The 14,182-nt window shown below is 53.7% G+C and overlaps 4 protein-coding genes across 4 annotated transcripts; 2 read left to right on the forward strand and 2 right to left on the reverse strand.

Annotated features, from left to right (window-relative positions):
• Positions 1–1,578: 1,578 nt before the first annotated feature.
• LDX57_012529 (uncharacterized protein) lies at positions 1,579–2,000 on the forward strand (the record flags this gene model as incomplete). The annotated part of the gene is made up of 2 exons (XM_046094277.1): positions 1,579–1,779; positions 1,887–2,000. The coding sequence occupies 2 exons, from the start codon at positions 1,579–1,581 to the stop codon at positions 1,998–2,000; spliced, it is 315 nt and encodes a 104-aa protein (XP_045950256.1).
• A 478-nt stretch (positions 2,001–2,478) lies between these two features.
• On the reverse strand, positions 2,479–4,100 carry SNX4 (sorting nexin-4; the record flags this gene model as incomplete). The annotated part of the gene is made up of 2 exons (XM_046094278.1): positions 2,479–3,675; positions 3,801–4,100. The coding sequence occupies 2 exons, from the start codon at positions 4,098–4,100 to the stop codon at positions 2,479–2,481; spliced, it is 1,497 nt and encodes a 498-aa protein (XP_045950257.1).
• A 483-nt stretch (positions 4,101–4,583) lies between these two features.
• Positions 4,584–7,205, reverse strand: kexB (kexin kexB; the record flags this gene model as incomplete). The annotated part of the gene is made up of 2 exons (XM_046094279.1): positions 4,584–5,370; positions 5,452–7,205. 2 exons carry the CDS (start codon positions 7,203–7,205, stop codon positions 4,584–4,586), a joined length of 2,541 nt encoding a protein of 846 aa, XP_045950258.1.
• Positions 7,206–9,305: 2,100 nt separating this feature from the next.
• On the forward strand, positions 9,306–14,120 carry LDX57_012532 (uncharacterized protein; the record flags this gene model as incomplete). The annotated part of the gene is made up of 6 exons (XM_046094280.1): positions 9,306–11,109; positions 11,191–12,455; positions 12,507–12,632; positions 12,682–12,884; positions 12,943–13,238; positions 13,294–14,120. The coding sequence occupies 6 exons, from the start codon at positions 9,306–9,308 to the stop codon at positions 14,118–14,120; spliced, it is 4,521 nt and encodes a 1,506-aa protein (XP_045950259.1).
• Positions 14,121–14,182: the final 62 nt, after the last annotated feature.

Here is a 14,182-nt window from a genome sequence, read left to right on the forward strand (position 1 = left end):
ATAGCATAGCCTCCGCCTCGTCTTCGCACGCCAATATCTAACCCAACTCCACGTTGTATGTTGTGGTCGGTCCCTGACCTATAGCCTGATATCAGGGCAAACGCGAACCAATCTACAAACCAACCAACCCACCAGGGAAACACCTACCACGCTCAGCACAAGTACCTACCAGATCAACCCAATCTAAGCCTTCCTGCATGTGTATGCAAACCAATAAACCTACCACGGATGTGCCTACAGAGTACATACATACGGCACCGCTCACTCACCCCTTTCCCCTCGACCAAGGCGATCATGGCGGTGCAACCCCAGAAAAAAAGGGGTCGTCGGGGTTGTTTTGGTTACACGTCAGCAACTGCTTTTCTTTTCTTTTGCATTTTCACGGGTATACCGAGTGCGTACATCTACAGAACTTCAGGGGGCTGCACCCCCAAACCCTAGGGGGCCTACCGACCGGTGCCCAGTGCCCAGTACCTAGTCGGATCTAGTTAGTAAAATATGTAACTAGACAGGCAGGTAGGTAATAGGTAAGTAGGTAGGGGAATAGGGGAAAAGTCAACCGTAACCACACTGGGGGCCATGCCATCCACGGGCCATGCAAAGGCAAATGCAACGAGGTAGGGGAAAAAGTAGCAGGCCAAGAGGGGGTGGCTGAGTGCAGCGGCGAACGTGCAACTCCGGCACCGATCCAATGAGATAATTGCCGCAAGGTGGCGGGCTCGCAGGAGGGTATTGGATTTTGACGAGACGGCGATGATGAAGAGGGGTGGAGGAGGAAAAGAAAGAGGGAGGGGAGGATAGAAGATGGATGGAGGTTGAGATAGACAAGGGGACTTTGAGGGAGAGGGGAGAGAGAGGAATAGAGTCGGACAGAGAGACCGACTGAAACGGGAGACAATTCCCTCTGACAGCAGAGACTAACCTGTTTGGGAAAATGAGTGCCTCCGTATCCAGGCAGACAATTAAATCAACTATCCCTTTATACATCTGAGGATAGGGGCACGAGGTGTAGTACTATAGAATATAGATACGAAGTACGGATAGTCGGAATGATATTCCTGCCCTACTGCCCTATCCCTATCCCTATCCCTCTTAGTGACTACCTCTCCCTACACCGGGGTACACCGTATGTACAGTGTCCACCAGAGAATCCGAAAGTACCGGCCCTATTTGCCACTCTCTGCAAGCTGCAGAAACTAAATGGGTATCACATCAGCCCATGAGACAAGTGGCGTTGCAAATTTCATACATTTTTTTCTTTTTATCGACGGTTACAATCCAGGCACGAAAATAAACACGGAGAACCCGGCAAGAAAATCATATAATCCGATGTTTGCCCCCCTGTGTGTGTGTGTCTGGTCTAGATGAAATCGTCATAGAATTAAGGGGTAGACCCTCTTGGAGTCAATTTTTTTTGATCTCTCTTTAGGCATCTGCTTCTGTCTTTGGAAATTTCCTAAATATAACTACGCTAGCTTTGCCTACATTTTCATCCACACATACTTCTCTACCTCAACCCTACAACCCTACAACAACACCTACCTACATACCTACCCACATACAAATCAACATCCAAAAATGGCTTCAACCACAACAACCACACAAAAACAAGACCTCCTCGTCAGCGCCAACTTCGCAACCTCCACCACCACCTCCTCCTCATCCTATAACCACTACACCCAACCTAAATCCACGATAGACTACGACCACGAAATCTACCTCCAATTAACAGCCGAGGACGGAAGGCCCGCGAAGACAGCGAACCAGGTTTATCGGGAGGTATGTCAACACCAATATCCTAGTCAATTCCCGCGCACCTCACGATTAGGAGAGCATTATTAGACGGAAATAAGGAACAGGAGTTAACGTTTGTTGCGGTTTTATAGGAACGCGCACGTCAGAAATCCACTCGCGCTTTGGATCCGGCGATCTCGGATCCGCAGGGAGAGCCGGGGGCGATTGATTTCGAGTGTGTGGAGATGCAGACTCAGACGCAATAGTATTTATTGTGTTTAGTTTATTATCTTCTCTTTCTTTTCTCTATTTCTTTCGTTCATATAGTTAATTGCGGAATTTCTCTCATGTATCTGAGTTTGTTTTGGGGGAGAAGTTAAAGCTACCTATTGAAGGGTTAGTGTACCTTACCCAGGTCGGTAGAGTTGGGTATTAAGTGTAAGAACGGATTAGGTTAATGGATAGTGGTGATGATTATGACTGATGTAGATAATAATACCTTTGGTTAATGGGATAATGGGGCAAAGGGACAAAGGCGTTGATCTTAATCTTAATCTTTGCGTTGGAGTAGAGGGTCTGATCTCAGGATGAGACTCATCAAGCACTCCAGAAAAAGAAAGGAAAGAAGATATAGAATAGTGAGATAAGTCAATAAAGCTAAAGCAGTACAACCCATCCTTCCCGGTACCCCGAAATTAACAATTGCTGCTTCATGTCATATCCATGCACCCCCAATCTACTCATCTACCGGGCCACGGCGGCACCCTCCTGTGCCTGAGACGCCAGACCCTCTTCGAAATCCCCGTCCATCTCCGCCACGAACCGCTCCCACGTGTTGAGCACCCCCTGGTAGAATTCAATCTGCTTCTCTGCCAACGCCCCCAGCGTGTCCCGGAACTCTACCGCCTTTATTCGCTCAAAGTCCGCCACCTCGCGCACCACCTCCTCGTCGAACATCTCCGACGTAGTCTTGGCCGACTCGACCTCGCGCGTGAGCTCGTCGATGCGGAGTTCCAGCTTGCGCACCCGCTCCCGGCGAGACTGCTCGTGGTCGACCCCGCGCATGTCTTCCATCTTCGACCGGATGAAGGAAGCGGGCGACGAGGTGAGCGGGTTGGACGCGTAGTAGGACGACGGGTTCGTGGCCAGCGAGTCCCGCTCGGCCACCGCTTTGTTGCGGTATTCCACCAGCGCCTCGAAGTCGAGCTGCTTCTGCTCGCGCGTTTTGAGCAGCGCCTTGACCGAAAGGATGTAGGCTTCCATGTCGCGCAGCGAACCCAGGTAGTTCTGGTCTGTGTGGTCTTTCAGCGTTTTCAGCCCGCGCGCCGTCTCTTCCACCGACGCCGCGAAGACCTGCAGGGGCACCTCGACGTCCGGTTCCAGCGGAACCAGCTTGCGGAACTGCGTCGCAAGCTCATTGTAGTCCGCCTCCAGGTCGGCCTCGCGTCGAGCCACCCGCGCCACGATCTTCTCCACGTGGCTGAGATCCTCGTCCAGCTTGTCCGCCTTCTCCCGAACCTCGATGAACCGGCGGTCCGGCTTGTGCACTTTCGTAAACGCATTGACAAACGTGTCCGTGAAATTGTCGAAGATGCCGGGCACGCCGCTGCCGTCGGACGTGCTGGTCGAGTTGCGGGAGGACCGTAGACGCATGTGCGCATTCCAATCGGGGGACTCCAAGAATACCGCCAGCAAAGGCGCCCGACGGAGGACCGGGTGCAATGTCAGCCGCTTCAGGAACCGATGTAGCGACCAGGCCCGGCGGGTGGTGAATTCGGGGCCGAACCGATCCCCCCGCACGTATTCCATCTTATGCTTGTCCGGGAGCGGCGGGACCGCGCAAGCGGGATATTCCCGGTACAGCGTCTTGTATAGGAAGAAGAAATCGGTAAAGCGTCTTCTCACGGTAAACTCTGGTTTCTGGAAGGATTTGAAATCGGTCTAGGTTAATTGGTTTCCGCCCGGTCAGCATAGAAATGGGAGGGGAAGTAGCTAGGCAGCGGCATACCCTCGTCACCAGGACGAGGCTGCGATCGTCAAATATCAGAAAGACGACGTAAACTCACGTGTGTAGTAACTAGATAAGAGATGTAGGCATCCTTGGTGCCATCGTTTTCCTTCAACGGCGAATCGACCTGGCATTCTAGCACCCCGTCACCGATGCCCGCCAGGTCGACGGCGTCGGCGAGCGGACCGGCCTGAGGTTCGTGGCCTGCCGAACTCATCCTGCGCTTGCCATTGACATCGTGATGAAGGCCAGACGGCTCTTCCGCATCAGTCCCCGAGGTGGTGGGACGGGACCCGGAGGCATCACTACCAGCGTCATGCCTCCATGAGACGCTATCAAAGTCGTCGTGTTGATCCATCGAGGGGTTGGGTTGCCGCCGAACAGGTTGTTTGTCGGTTCGGCTCACTGCGGCTGAACAAAGATACGAACCAAACCAAATGCAGATAAGAAAATGATATAGGCGAATGGGAAAACAAACAATGAGCCGGAGAGAGGGGGAGAGTCTCGGTTTGGTCGAAGGTGCGGAGTTGAAGCAGTGGAGCAGACCAGGCAATCAATCCATTTGGAGAAGCGCCCGATCGGCGTCATCGTCGCCAAGACCCGCTGACTAAGACATGACATTGCTCTGCATTATTATATGCATTATATGCATTTTATTTCTATTTTCTGGCAATCCCAGCGCCATCTTACAATATATACATAACTCCATGCGCTTCTTCGTTCAGCATCCGCGAGACATCACTTTGAGTCTGCACCCAAACCAAACAGAGAGAGAGAGAAGACAAAAGAAATCCAATTCCATCCAAATCCAAATAAAAATAGGGTAATCGTTCATCCAGGCTTATCGTCGATCTCCGTGAGAGCTGTCTCGTCGCTGTTGATCATCGCTGCCAGACCGGTCACGGTACGGCTCATCATCCTCATCGCTGAACAATGGCTCTTCGTCACTCTCTCCCGCGAAAGCGTTGTAGAGCTCGCCGCCCCGGCGTTGGGTGGCACCGCCTTGTCCACCGGCCGCATGCAAATCTTCGTCGTCTTCAATCATCTCAAAGTCGTAGTCATCGCGGGGGTCGTTGCGCAGGCGCTTCTGACGCTGGATGTGGAAGTAGACGCCGAGGGCGATGCAGAACACGATGATGGACCCTATGGCGGCGTAGATCCAGGCCTGGGTGCGTTTCGAGGCGCCAAAAGTTGGGAAAAAGGCGGGCAAGAAGCTCTCGGACGATGTGGTCGCAGCCGCCGCTTCCTCCGTGGCACTGGTTTTAGAGCCAGTGGTTTCCGCCGGCGTGGGCGCCTTCGACTCCTCTTCGGCCGGGGTATCCTCTGCCGGCGTGGGGTTCTGCGGAGTGGGCGTAGGTTTCGCGTTGACCGGACGATCCGCAACGTCAGTGGGCGGGTTCGGGGCTTCGGTCTTGGTTGGTCCGGGGTGAACGCTTGTCGTGGCCACGACCGCGTCCTCGATGTCATGATCATCGTCGTGCTCGTTGGGCGGAGGATGTAGGCCCTGCTTGGCGCCGTCGATGGCTTCTCCCCAAAGGTTCAGTCGCCAGTCAATGAACTTTCCGATCTCCTCATTGACAACGGTGTCCTTGACGATCACCGTCCATTTTCCGACGCCAGATTCTCCCCTAGATATTGTCAGTACAGTGGAAATGGAATAACGTAGTAAATGAAAGGAGCGAGAAAAGAAAAAGCAGGTGATGACATACCAGTGTGCAACGGTCATAAAGGTCCAGTCAACATAGCCCGCCTTTTCGTTATCGGACCGTCTAGCGGTACTCAGATGGCTGATAATGCCCTCCGGACTGCGCAGCTCCACGCTGATATCGCCGCGGCGGGTGTGGTTAACATTCATGGTAACGGTCACATGCTCTAGTCTCTGAATATTGGCCTTTTGCACCATCTTGTTGGTCACTTCGTAGGAACTGGCCAGACCCTGGTTTCCCTGAGGAATCTCATGCTGCACCCGAAGCCACGGCGAGTGGAACCATGCCTGGGGCTTGACGAGGTCCCAGGTCTTGGCCTTCTGCACCAGCGAGTACGCATCCACCTTCCCGAATCCCCAGTCGTGGCTGAACTTCCGGCCGCTCTTGGTGACTTGCCAGCTGCCGTCGTCCTCGTGGACCGGAACAGCCGTCTCCAACATGAGGTACTGGGCATCCCGCCACGTCAACTCGGGTCGAACGCTGAGAGCGAGAGCGATGGTACCCGCACCCAAGGGACCCGCAGCCGACGTTCCACCATGAAGGGAATAGCACTTGTCGGTGCCGACATCAGTGGTGTGAATGGCGTCGGTGGTGCCACTGCTGTAGGCGACCACCAGCTGGGCGGAGCAAGACTCCGAGTAACTGGGATGATTGCCCTCGCGATCAATGGCACCGACAGTGATGCTGTAGATACTATTCGTGTATCCGTCGAAGTTGCAGTTGTCGTCGTACGAGGCACCGTTTCCGGCGGCGAAGACGAAGATGGAGCCTTTGCCGCCGCGTCCCTTCTGAATACCATTGACCATAGCTTTCTTGATCAAGATCCCGGGCGCTTCCATCGTAGCTCCGTCGTCAGGTGGACCCCAAGAGCACGAGTAGATGTGGTTATCCTGGTAGGCATAGTTGATCGCGAGCGCCTCGTCCTGGTCGTCAATCGGTTTCGAGAGAATGCGAATGCCGGCAACCTTGCTGTCATACGCAACGCCCACACCGCAGATGTCGTTTCTCGCCGCCGCAATCTCTCCAGCACATCGGGTACCGTGGTTATCATCCGACAGCAGCGGTCTCGGTTCCGGCGACTTCTCGTTGAAGTCATAGGAGCCCTTGGCGAAATAATTCGGCTTCAAGTCATTGCTGTACATGTCCAGCCCGTCATCCACCACCGCCGTGGTAACGTTATGTCCTGTAATCCCTTCCAACCAGATACCGGTGACGTTCAAGTCGTGGCCGAGCTGCACGGTATTGTAGAGATGCCACTGGCCACTGAAAATCGGATCAGCGATTTGCAGCGTGGACGCGATGTTCTTCTGAATCTTCACGGCCTCGGGGCTCTCCTTGGTGGTACCCGCGGGCTCTCGCGGGAAGTTCCCGGGCGGCGGTATCCGTTTCTGCAGTCGCTGCTTGAGAACCAGTTTCTGAGACCACAGCACGCCGTCCAGTCCCTCGTCGGTATCCAGCGAGGAGCTGGTATCCTCGGAGCGTCGCCTAAGTTTCCTTCGTGCGCGCGCACGTTCCAGCATGGAGTCTACATCTCCGTCGCCATCGCGCGGTACGGAAAAGGTATAGTGGCCATCAAGTTCTCCGATAGGACCTTCAAATCGAGCCCCCAATCGCTGGGCGATGCCGGAGGGAGAAGCGGAGTCGTCGAGGTGGAGGGCGAAGTAATCGTGGGTTTCGTACGATCGGTGAGGATGGAGGGAGGCGGACGTAGCAGTAAACAGGCCAAAAGCCACAGCCGCGGTGTCGAGAAGACGCATGGTGGCGGCGAATTGACACCTTCTTCACGGAAGGCGAGATCAGGACAGATATCGGATGATTGCCATGGAACGAAATTCGGTGCCAGACCTTGGAGAGGGGATTCGCTTGAGAACAACAGATAGAAGAGATGGAACAGAAGCAAAAGCACCACAGACGAAGACAGAAAAAGAAAGTAGAATTAATCACAAAGGCGGATGTTGAGGATGGCGAGCACTGCTCGAAGGCGTGGGAGGACGTTTGGACGGGGAAACTCCTGAGTTGCGCTCGCCGTCGATCTTCACGGGGCTAAATTCACTTACTCCGGTGTAGTCCCGAGTGCCACCGAATCTTGGCGGGTCTGCAGATTGAGCCTTTAGGTGGCTGAAGATAAAGATCGATTACTTCTTCTTCGTATTACTGTGTGTTGCCTATGAAGAGTAACGCGTATTTGTGTTCATCCCATAAGGTCAAGTCCTTTCTAGGGGCACCAGAGAAGACACGTTGAAGTCGGGGCTCCTTGCAGTGATCCGCATAGGCAGCCTCGTTATTGTACGAATACGGGCCCAGTTATTCAGATTATTCATCGACAAAGCCAAGAAGCATCAATAAGATTTGTACTCAGTAGGGAAACACCAGCATTTCGAGTGGTAGGCTTCATATTTCCGTCGATTCTTTTGGTCAACCTCGGTTGAATATTGGTAATAGTTCTTAAAAATCAAATGGCCGATCGGACGAAGCATTCCAAGCATCTTTGAGATCCACGCTAGTCCAGGAATCAGTGCTGTCATTTCAATGCTCTCTCTCAATAGTAACAATAGCGGTCGGTCAGACAGCATAAAGATTAAGGACAAAGGCTATCTGGAATCGAGGGAGGACGATCGTTTAGGGCTATCCGAGTGACCCTCCAGCTCCAAGTAGCGGTAACTCGCACGCCTGCACATTCATTAGAGGTACGTTTCAATTATTATTCCTTTCATGCTCCGTTTGGTTTAATCGAATTTATGTCTTATTTTTTTGTCTTCCTGTTGCCAACCATAATACCTTGAATCATTGAACCAATGCCTTCAACTGGCATAGCAACCATTCCATAGTATAGAGGTGGCATCCGCAAGTATACAAAGCCTCGGCGTCGAGACATGTCTCTAACTCAAACACAATAATGTCGAATACACAGTGTATCTCTCTGACCGTTTCCAATTGTCATCTCCAATTCTCCGACACCGAATGACAGGCGAATAACCCACTGGGAGTAGACACACCGCTTGTTGGTCAGATGGGAAGTATACGGTGTGATTGGATGGTCGGGCTGCGAAGGGCAGTTGGGCCTATAATATTCCCAGTTTTCTTTTTTTTTCTTCTTTTTTTCTTGTCTTTCTGATTGAGTTTTCATCAATGGCCATTTTCTTTTCTTAGAAACGTGCCTTGCGACGGAGGTTTGTGCAGCACGAGAAAGGCCCCGCAATGATGAGGGCTGGGCTTCTTTCCAGCCACCGGCTTAATTCAATTAATCTCCTCTCGATATATTCCAATTTCCTGCCCTCTCATCTTTTTTCGCTTCTCTCGGTTGGATTCTTGGTGTTCGAAGACTAGTGTCATCATCTGCATCCCTCTCTTCTGGTTCATCTCTTCTCCCCTCATTCTTGTCACATTGCATTCACCCCCCATTGACTTGACGTGACTTGTATACTTCACTATCCCCACCGCAGCCGGCGTCAGATCGAACGACTTTGCCCATCGATCTACTCGCCGCTATCATCATGCACTGCTAATTTGTTTTGTTTTAATCTGTCGCTTATCGGTTAAATTTGCATTCAATCCAATTGTCTTTTGACAATCGTTGGGTCGTGACAGGCAATTGAAAGATCGCTCCAATTACGCACCTCTCTGCTTTAGTGACCTGCATCTACTAAAGCCCCGACCATTCATACTAAGTATGTCCATGCAAGGCCACCCTCGCTCTCTTTAGCCGCCGAATCGATTGACCTGTGGAGATTTGACACTCACAAATGGCCAGACAGGTACCGGAGTAATTCAATCCCACGTAACCCCGGTTAGCCAAGTCACTCCCCACGTGTCCGGGCCTCTCTGGACGGTGGTACAGGAATCGAATCATTGGAAGAATGGCCGCCGTCGCATCTCAGCCCCCGATGAACGGGGATTCCAAGGCACCCCCTCCTCCTCCTCCTCCTCCTCCTCCTCCACCACCACCACCACCACCACCTCCGCCGCCGCCGCCGCCTCCTCCTTCCAATGGCGCATTGCGCCCAACAGTCCTACATACCCGTCAACTAGCTCAACTTCCCAAACCAGTTGACATGGACACGGAGGACGACTCTGAATCGGATGTCAGAAGCTCAGATATGCCCCGCACGCACCCTAAACCATCCAAGGCCGACCCTCCCGCGCCAAAAACACAGGATGTGGACCGCTCGTTCTCCGCTCGAGCTAAAGACCTTTCTCGGAAGGCGAGCCTAGATTCGGTGGAGAAACCAGTCTCACCTGAGCCTCCAGTATCGCCTGAACCTTCATCATCGCCGGAGCCTTCTATCTCACCTAAACCTCCAGTATCACCTGAACCCCCTGCAACTCCTGAACCGCCAGTCTCGCCTGAACCGCCATCATGGCCTGCGTCTCCAACATCGCCTGAGCCCCCAGCATCGCCTGAGCCGCCAGTCTCGCCAAAGCCCGTGGTTTCACCAGAGCCGCCGGTCTCGCGAAAACCTCGAGCTGTAAATGATGAATTTACGCCGGGGGATGATGGTGCTGTCGTACGCAAGGCATCGGTATCCAACAGTAACGGTCAGCCGAAGCCTGTAAAACGGTCGGATACGATCCGTTCTACGTCGGAGCAGCAACGAGACTGGGCTTCAGACCGATCGCCTCTCCAAAAGCTGGAGGTCACGCTGAACGGAATCAGTAAAGAAGAGAAACGAGCCCGAGTCCAAGAAGCAGAGATGAGACTCAAAGAACGCATGGCTCGCCAACAGAATGGCGGCAAGAAACATCCACCCCCCGCGGCAAGAAAATCCCAGCGCAGATCCACACGGGATGACCCCGATGCTGGAGCTGGAGTCTCCCAGAGACCTAGAGCCGAAAGATCGGCGATGCCACCGCAGCCTGTGCAACCACCCCCAAGGCGATCCGATCATCGGCGGTATGCCTCCGAGGGGGTCGAAGATATGGATCACCGCGAACACAGACCGGTCGACAGGTCGAAATCCACTCGCAGCAGAGGACCGTCTTATCAATACTCACAGTACCCGGATGACAGACCTACTGCTGCTCCCATTATCAAAACAGGCAGTGCCCCGAGACGATCAGTGTCTGTAAGCCATCAGGCTGGTGGTAATCGTGCCGACCCGCGCTCGATCAATCAACCCATCCATCGGGACAGCAGATTTCCCAGCAACGCCCCCATGCCTCGCGTGATTCCAACGCAAGAACCCCCTCAAGTCGCGCCCGCGGCACATGCTGATGTTCAAACCTGGGGAAATTCACCCTACGGCCACCCTAGGGCCGCCCCGAATCGAGCGAGGGCGCAATCAATGAAGAAAAAGGATGTACCCCCCATGGGAATCCCACCTCAGCAGGCTCGCAGAGGCTCATATGCAGCCGACAACTCCGTTACATCTGATCCAATGAGTCCCGATTCTGACCAAATGACGGCGCCGTTCGAGAACGAACCGCCCCCGCAGCCCAGGGCTAAAAAGCAGACGGTTTCATTCAACGTGCCGCCGCCCACGCCCCCTCCCCTTTCAGAATGGAGGACAGCACCGATCGCAAGGCTTGGAGCCTCCGACTTTGAATTTCAACATTTCGACAAGGATCGGAGTAAGGCGTGGTGGGAAGGCGGAGGCAATAATCGCCGACGGAGCAGAGCGCTGCCGAACAATTATCAGAAGCCCCCGGCTCAGAGATTGACTTGTGAGTATAGACTTACGGATGCCGAGGCTTTCGGAGCTTGCCTTGGTACTACTGGACATGCAGACTGACTTGATTTTACAGCAAGACTAAATCGCTTTCAACCTCAGCTTTTCTTAAAGTGTGGCCCGTTGCTTCGCTATGCTGGACTGAAGCGGGTGCGAATCGACAGCCCCAAGGGTCCGTTTGACAAGGAGACGTGGAGGGGTAGTATCCTGATTGTGACCAAGGATTCCCGCTCTACTTACGAACCAGCGCCTACGTTAAGACTGTTTTCCCAGCCAATGGATCTCTTGCCGCCTCCGCCAGCTGAAGTCAGCGGCGAAAATGCTCAGCTTCCTCCCGAATACGTCGATCCGACCGCCGGACTTATGAAGCTAGGTCGCGACGGTAGGGCTCTCTACGTAAAACCCGTGGAACACACCGAGGAAGAAGTGGATCTGTCGCAGGTGGAAAATGATGACGGCATCTACGAAATGTCCCCTAGCATCATTGATTACAGCGAGGGTATGAAACAGCCGATACCTGCCAATAGGCTCCACCAGGTGGACGGAGAGACGGCCGAAGCATATAAGGATATTGCGGGTGCTCGCCTCTATGCCGACCCCGGGAGAGATGTCACCTTCTGGAGATTCAACCTGGAAATCGAGCTAGGACCGACCCAGCAACGGGTCGCCTATCGTCTCAACCAGGGCCCGGCTTTGGGATTCTGGGTGCCTGCAAGAGGACAGTCGATGAATATCATGTTCCACACCTGCAACGGCTTCAGTCCCGGCGTCGACTCCGACAGGCTCTGCGGACCGGACCCTCTGTGGCGAGATGTCCTCAACGAGCATCAGACGCGCCCTTTCCATGCCATGATCGGTGGCGGAGATCAAATCTTCAATGATCAAATAACTACGGAATCGACCCATTTCCAGGAATGGGTGAAGATCAAGAACGTGCACGAGAAGTACGAAGCTCCGTTTACTCCGGACTTCCGAGCGGAACTGGAGACCGCGTTCCTTGAGCGCTATTCCACGTGGTTCTCGCAAGGACTCTACTCGCTAGCAAACTCGCAGATCCCCACGATCAACATGTGGAACGACCATGAAATCATCGAAGGATTTGGATCCTACTCCGACGAGTTCATGGGCACACCTGTGATCTCCGGACTGGGCAACATCGCGTACAAATACTACTTGCTCTTCCAGCACCACAGTGTTCCGGAAGAGACCGAGGCGGAAGAGCCGAGCTGGTTGCTTGGAGCACAACCAGGGCCGTATATTAACCAACGCAGTCGCAACCTGTTTATGTCCTTGGGCGACGGAGTGGCTCTTCTTGGATTGGACTGCAGAACGGAACGAATGGTGAGATATATCCGACAAATTTTGACTTGGAAATAGTGCTAATTATAACAGAGCGACGAGATCCTCAGCGAGCAGACATGCGACTTGATCTGGGACCGATGCCACCGTGAAATCGTCAGAGGCGAGACCAAACACTTGCTGGTTTTGTTAAGCATTCCGCTGGCATATCCCCGAGTAGTAGGTAGCCGTTCCCAATTTTCTACATCATTTAGCTAACGCAAACCAGGCTATGGTGAAGAACATATTGAACAGCAGAAAATCACTCGGTAAAGCCGGCATGTTGGGTGGTTTGGTCAACAAGAATGGCGGCAAGGTCGAAATCTTCGACGACCATTGGACGGCGAAAAATCATAAATCCGAGCGCACTTACTTGATCGAGGATCTTCAAGATCTTGCGGCAGACAAATCTGTGCGGGTGACCATTCTGAGGTAGGGCCTCCTTTCATCGTTCAATTGTAGCATTGGGCTGACAAGAATTGGTTTATAGTGGTGACGTGCATCTGGCTGCCATCGGCGAGTTTTACTCAAACCCGAAACTGAACGTCCCCAAGGATAGGGATTATCGATACATGCCCAACATCATCTCCTCGTCCATTGCGGACATGCCCCAGACGGACGTGGTCTCGGATACGCTCAACAAGCGTAACCGAGTGCACCATTTGGATACTAATACTGACGAAGATATGATTTCTATGTTCACTCACGACGTTAACAACAAGCCGCGGAATAACAAGCGACTGCTTCCCCGGCGTAACTGGTGTGCCATCCGAGAATATCAACCTGGTAAGTCGGCGCTCGACCCATCAGACAATCACAATCACCCTCTGACCGAGAATAGGATCTACACCACCAGGAACTCCGGAAATGGAAGCTCTTTCCCTTGACGAACCTCGTCCGAATAAGCTCCAAAGAACACTCTCGCTCAACCGTGGGGACCGACCCCATGGCAGTGGTGGTGGTGGTAGCGGCGGCGGCTTGTTCCGTCGACTGTCGCAGCGAGGCAAACCACCCACCAAGGATTTCAACCTTGGAGGACAACCCAACGGCCGACGAATGAGTATGGATGGCCCATTCCCGCCCGCGGAGACCGGAGACTCGTACTATGAGCAGTCTGCCGAGTTCCGGCCGGGTCCCTTCATGCGACGACCGACCAACCTCAGCCAGAAGGCCGCCAAGAGAGCCGCGAAACACGGCGACGACGGTACCGGCGGCTTTGTCAACCTGGAGGGTGGACTGGCGATCACGCTGAACCTCGAATTGAACCCGCGCGACCCCTCCGGCATCACCACGCCGTACAAGATGCTCGTACCGATGCTCCGCTTCGAGGGCACCGAGTACGATCCCCCCGCCACGCCGGTCGCCAAGGGATGGAGAAAATGGCTGGGAGTGCGCCGAAAGAAGGCGGACCGTCACGCAGTGGCCGAAGATACCGAAGCCGAAATGGCGACTGACGAAGAACTTGAAGATGAGGACGATGACTACGATGACTACGACAACCGGGGAGGAGGAGTAGGAGGCGGTCAGAGACGATCTAGCGGACGGGACTATTACGACGGGGCTGGCATGCCTCCGGAGACGTTGGTCCCGATGGGCGCAGGTGGAGCGGAGGACGAGGATGGCGTCAGAGCGGCACCAAGGCGAAAGAAATGGTTTGGGCTGGCCTGAGGGGCGGTGAGGCAAGACGGTGAAGTCGATGACATGATGATTGATGAATTGATGAGTTAAGC

Source organism: Aspergillus melleus (genome assembly GCF_016097325.1).
Source record: "Aspergillus melleus strain CBS 546.65 chromosome Unknown contig8, whole genome shotgun sequence".
Taxonomy (NCBI): domain Eukaryota; kingdom Fungi; phylum Ascomycota; class Eurotiomycetes; order Eurotiales; family Aspergillaceae; genus Aspergillus; species Aspergillus melleus.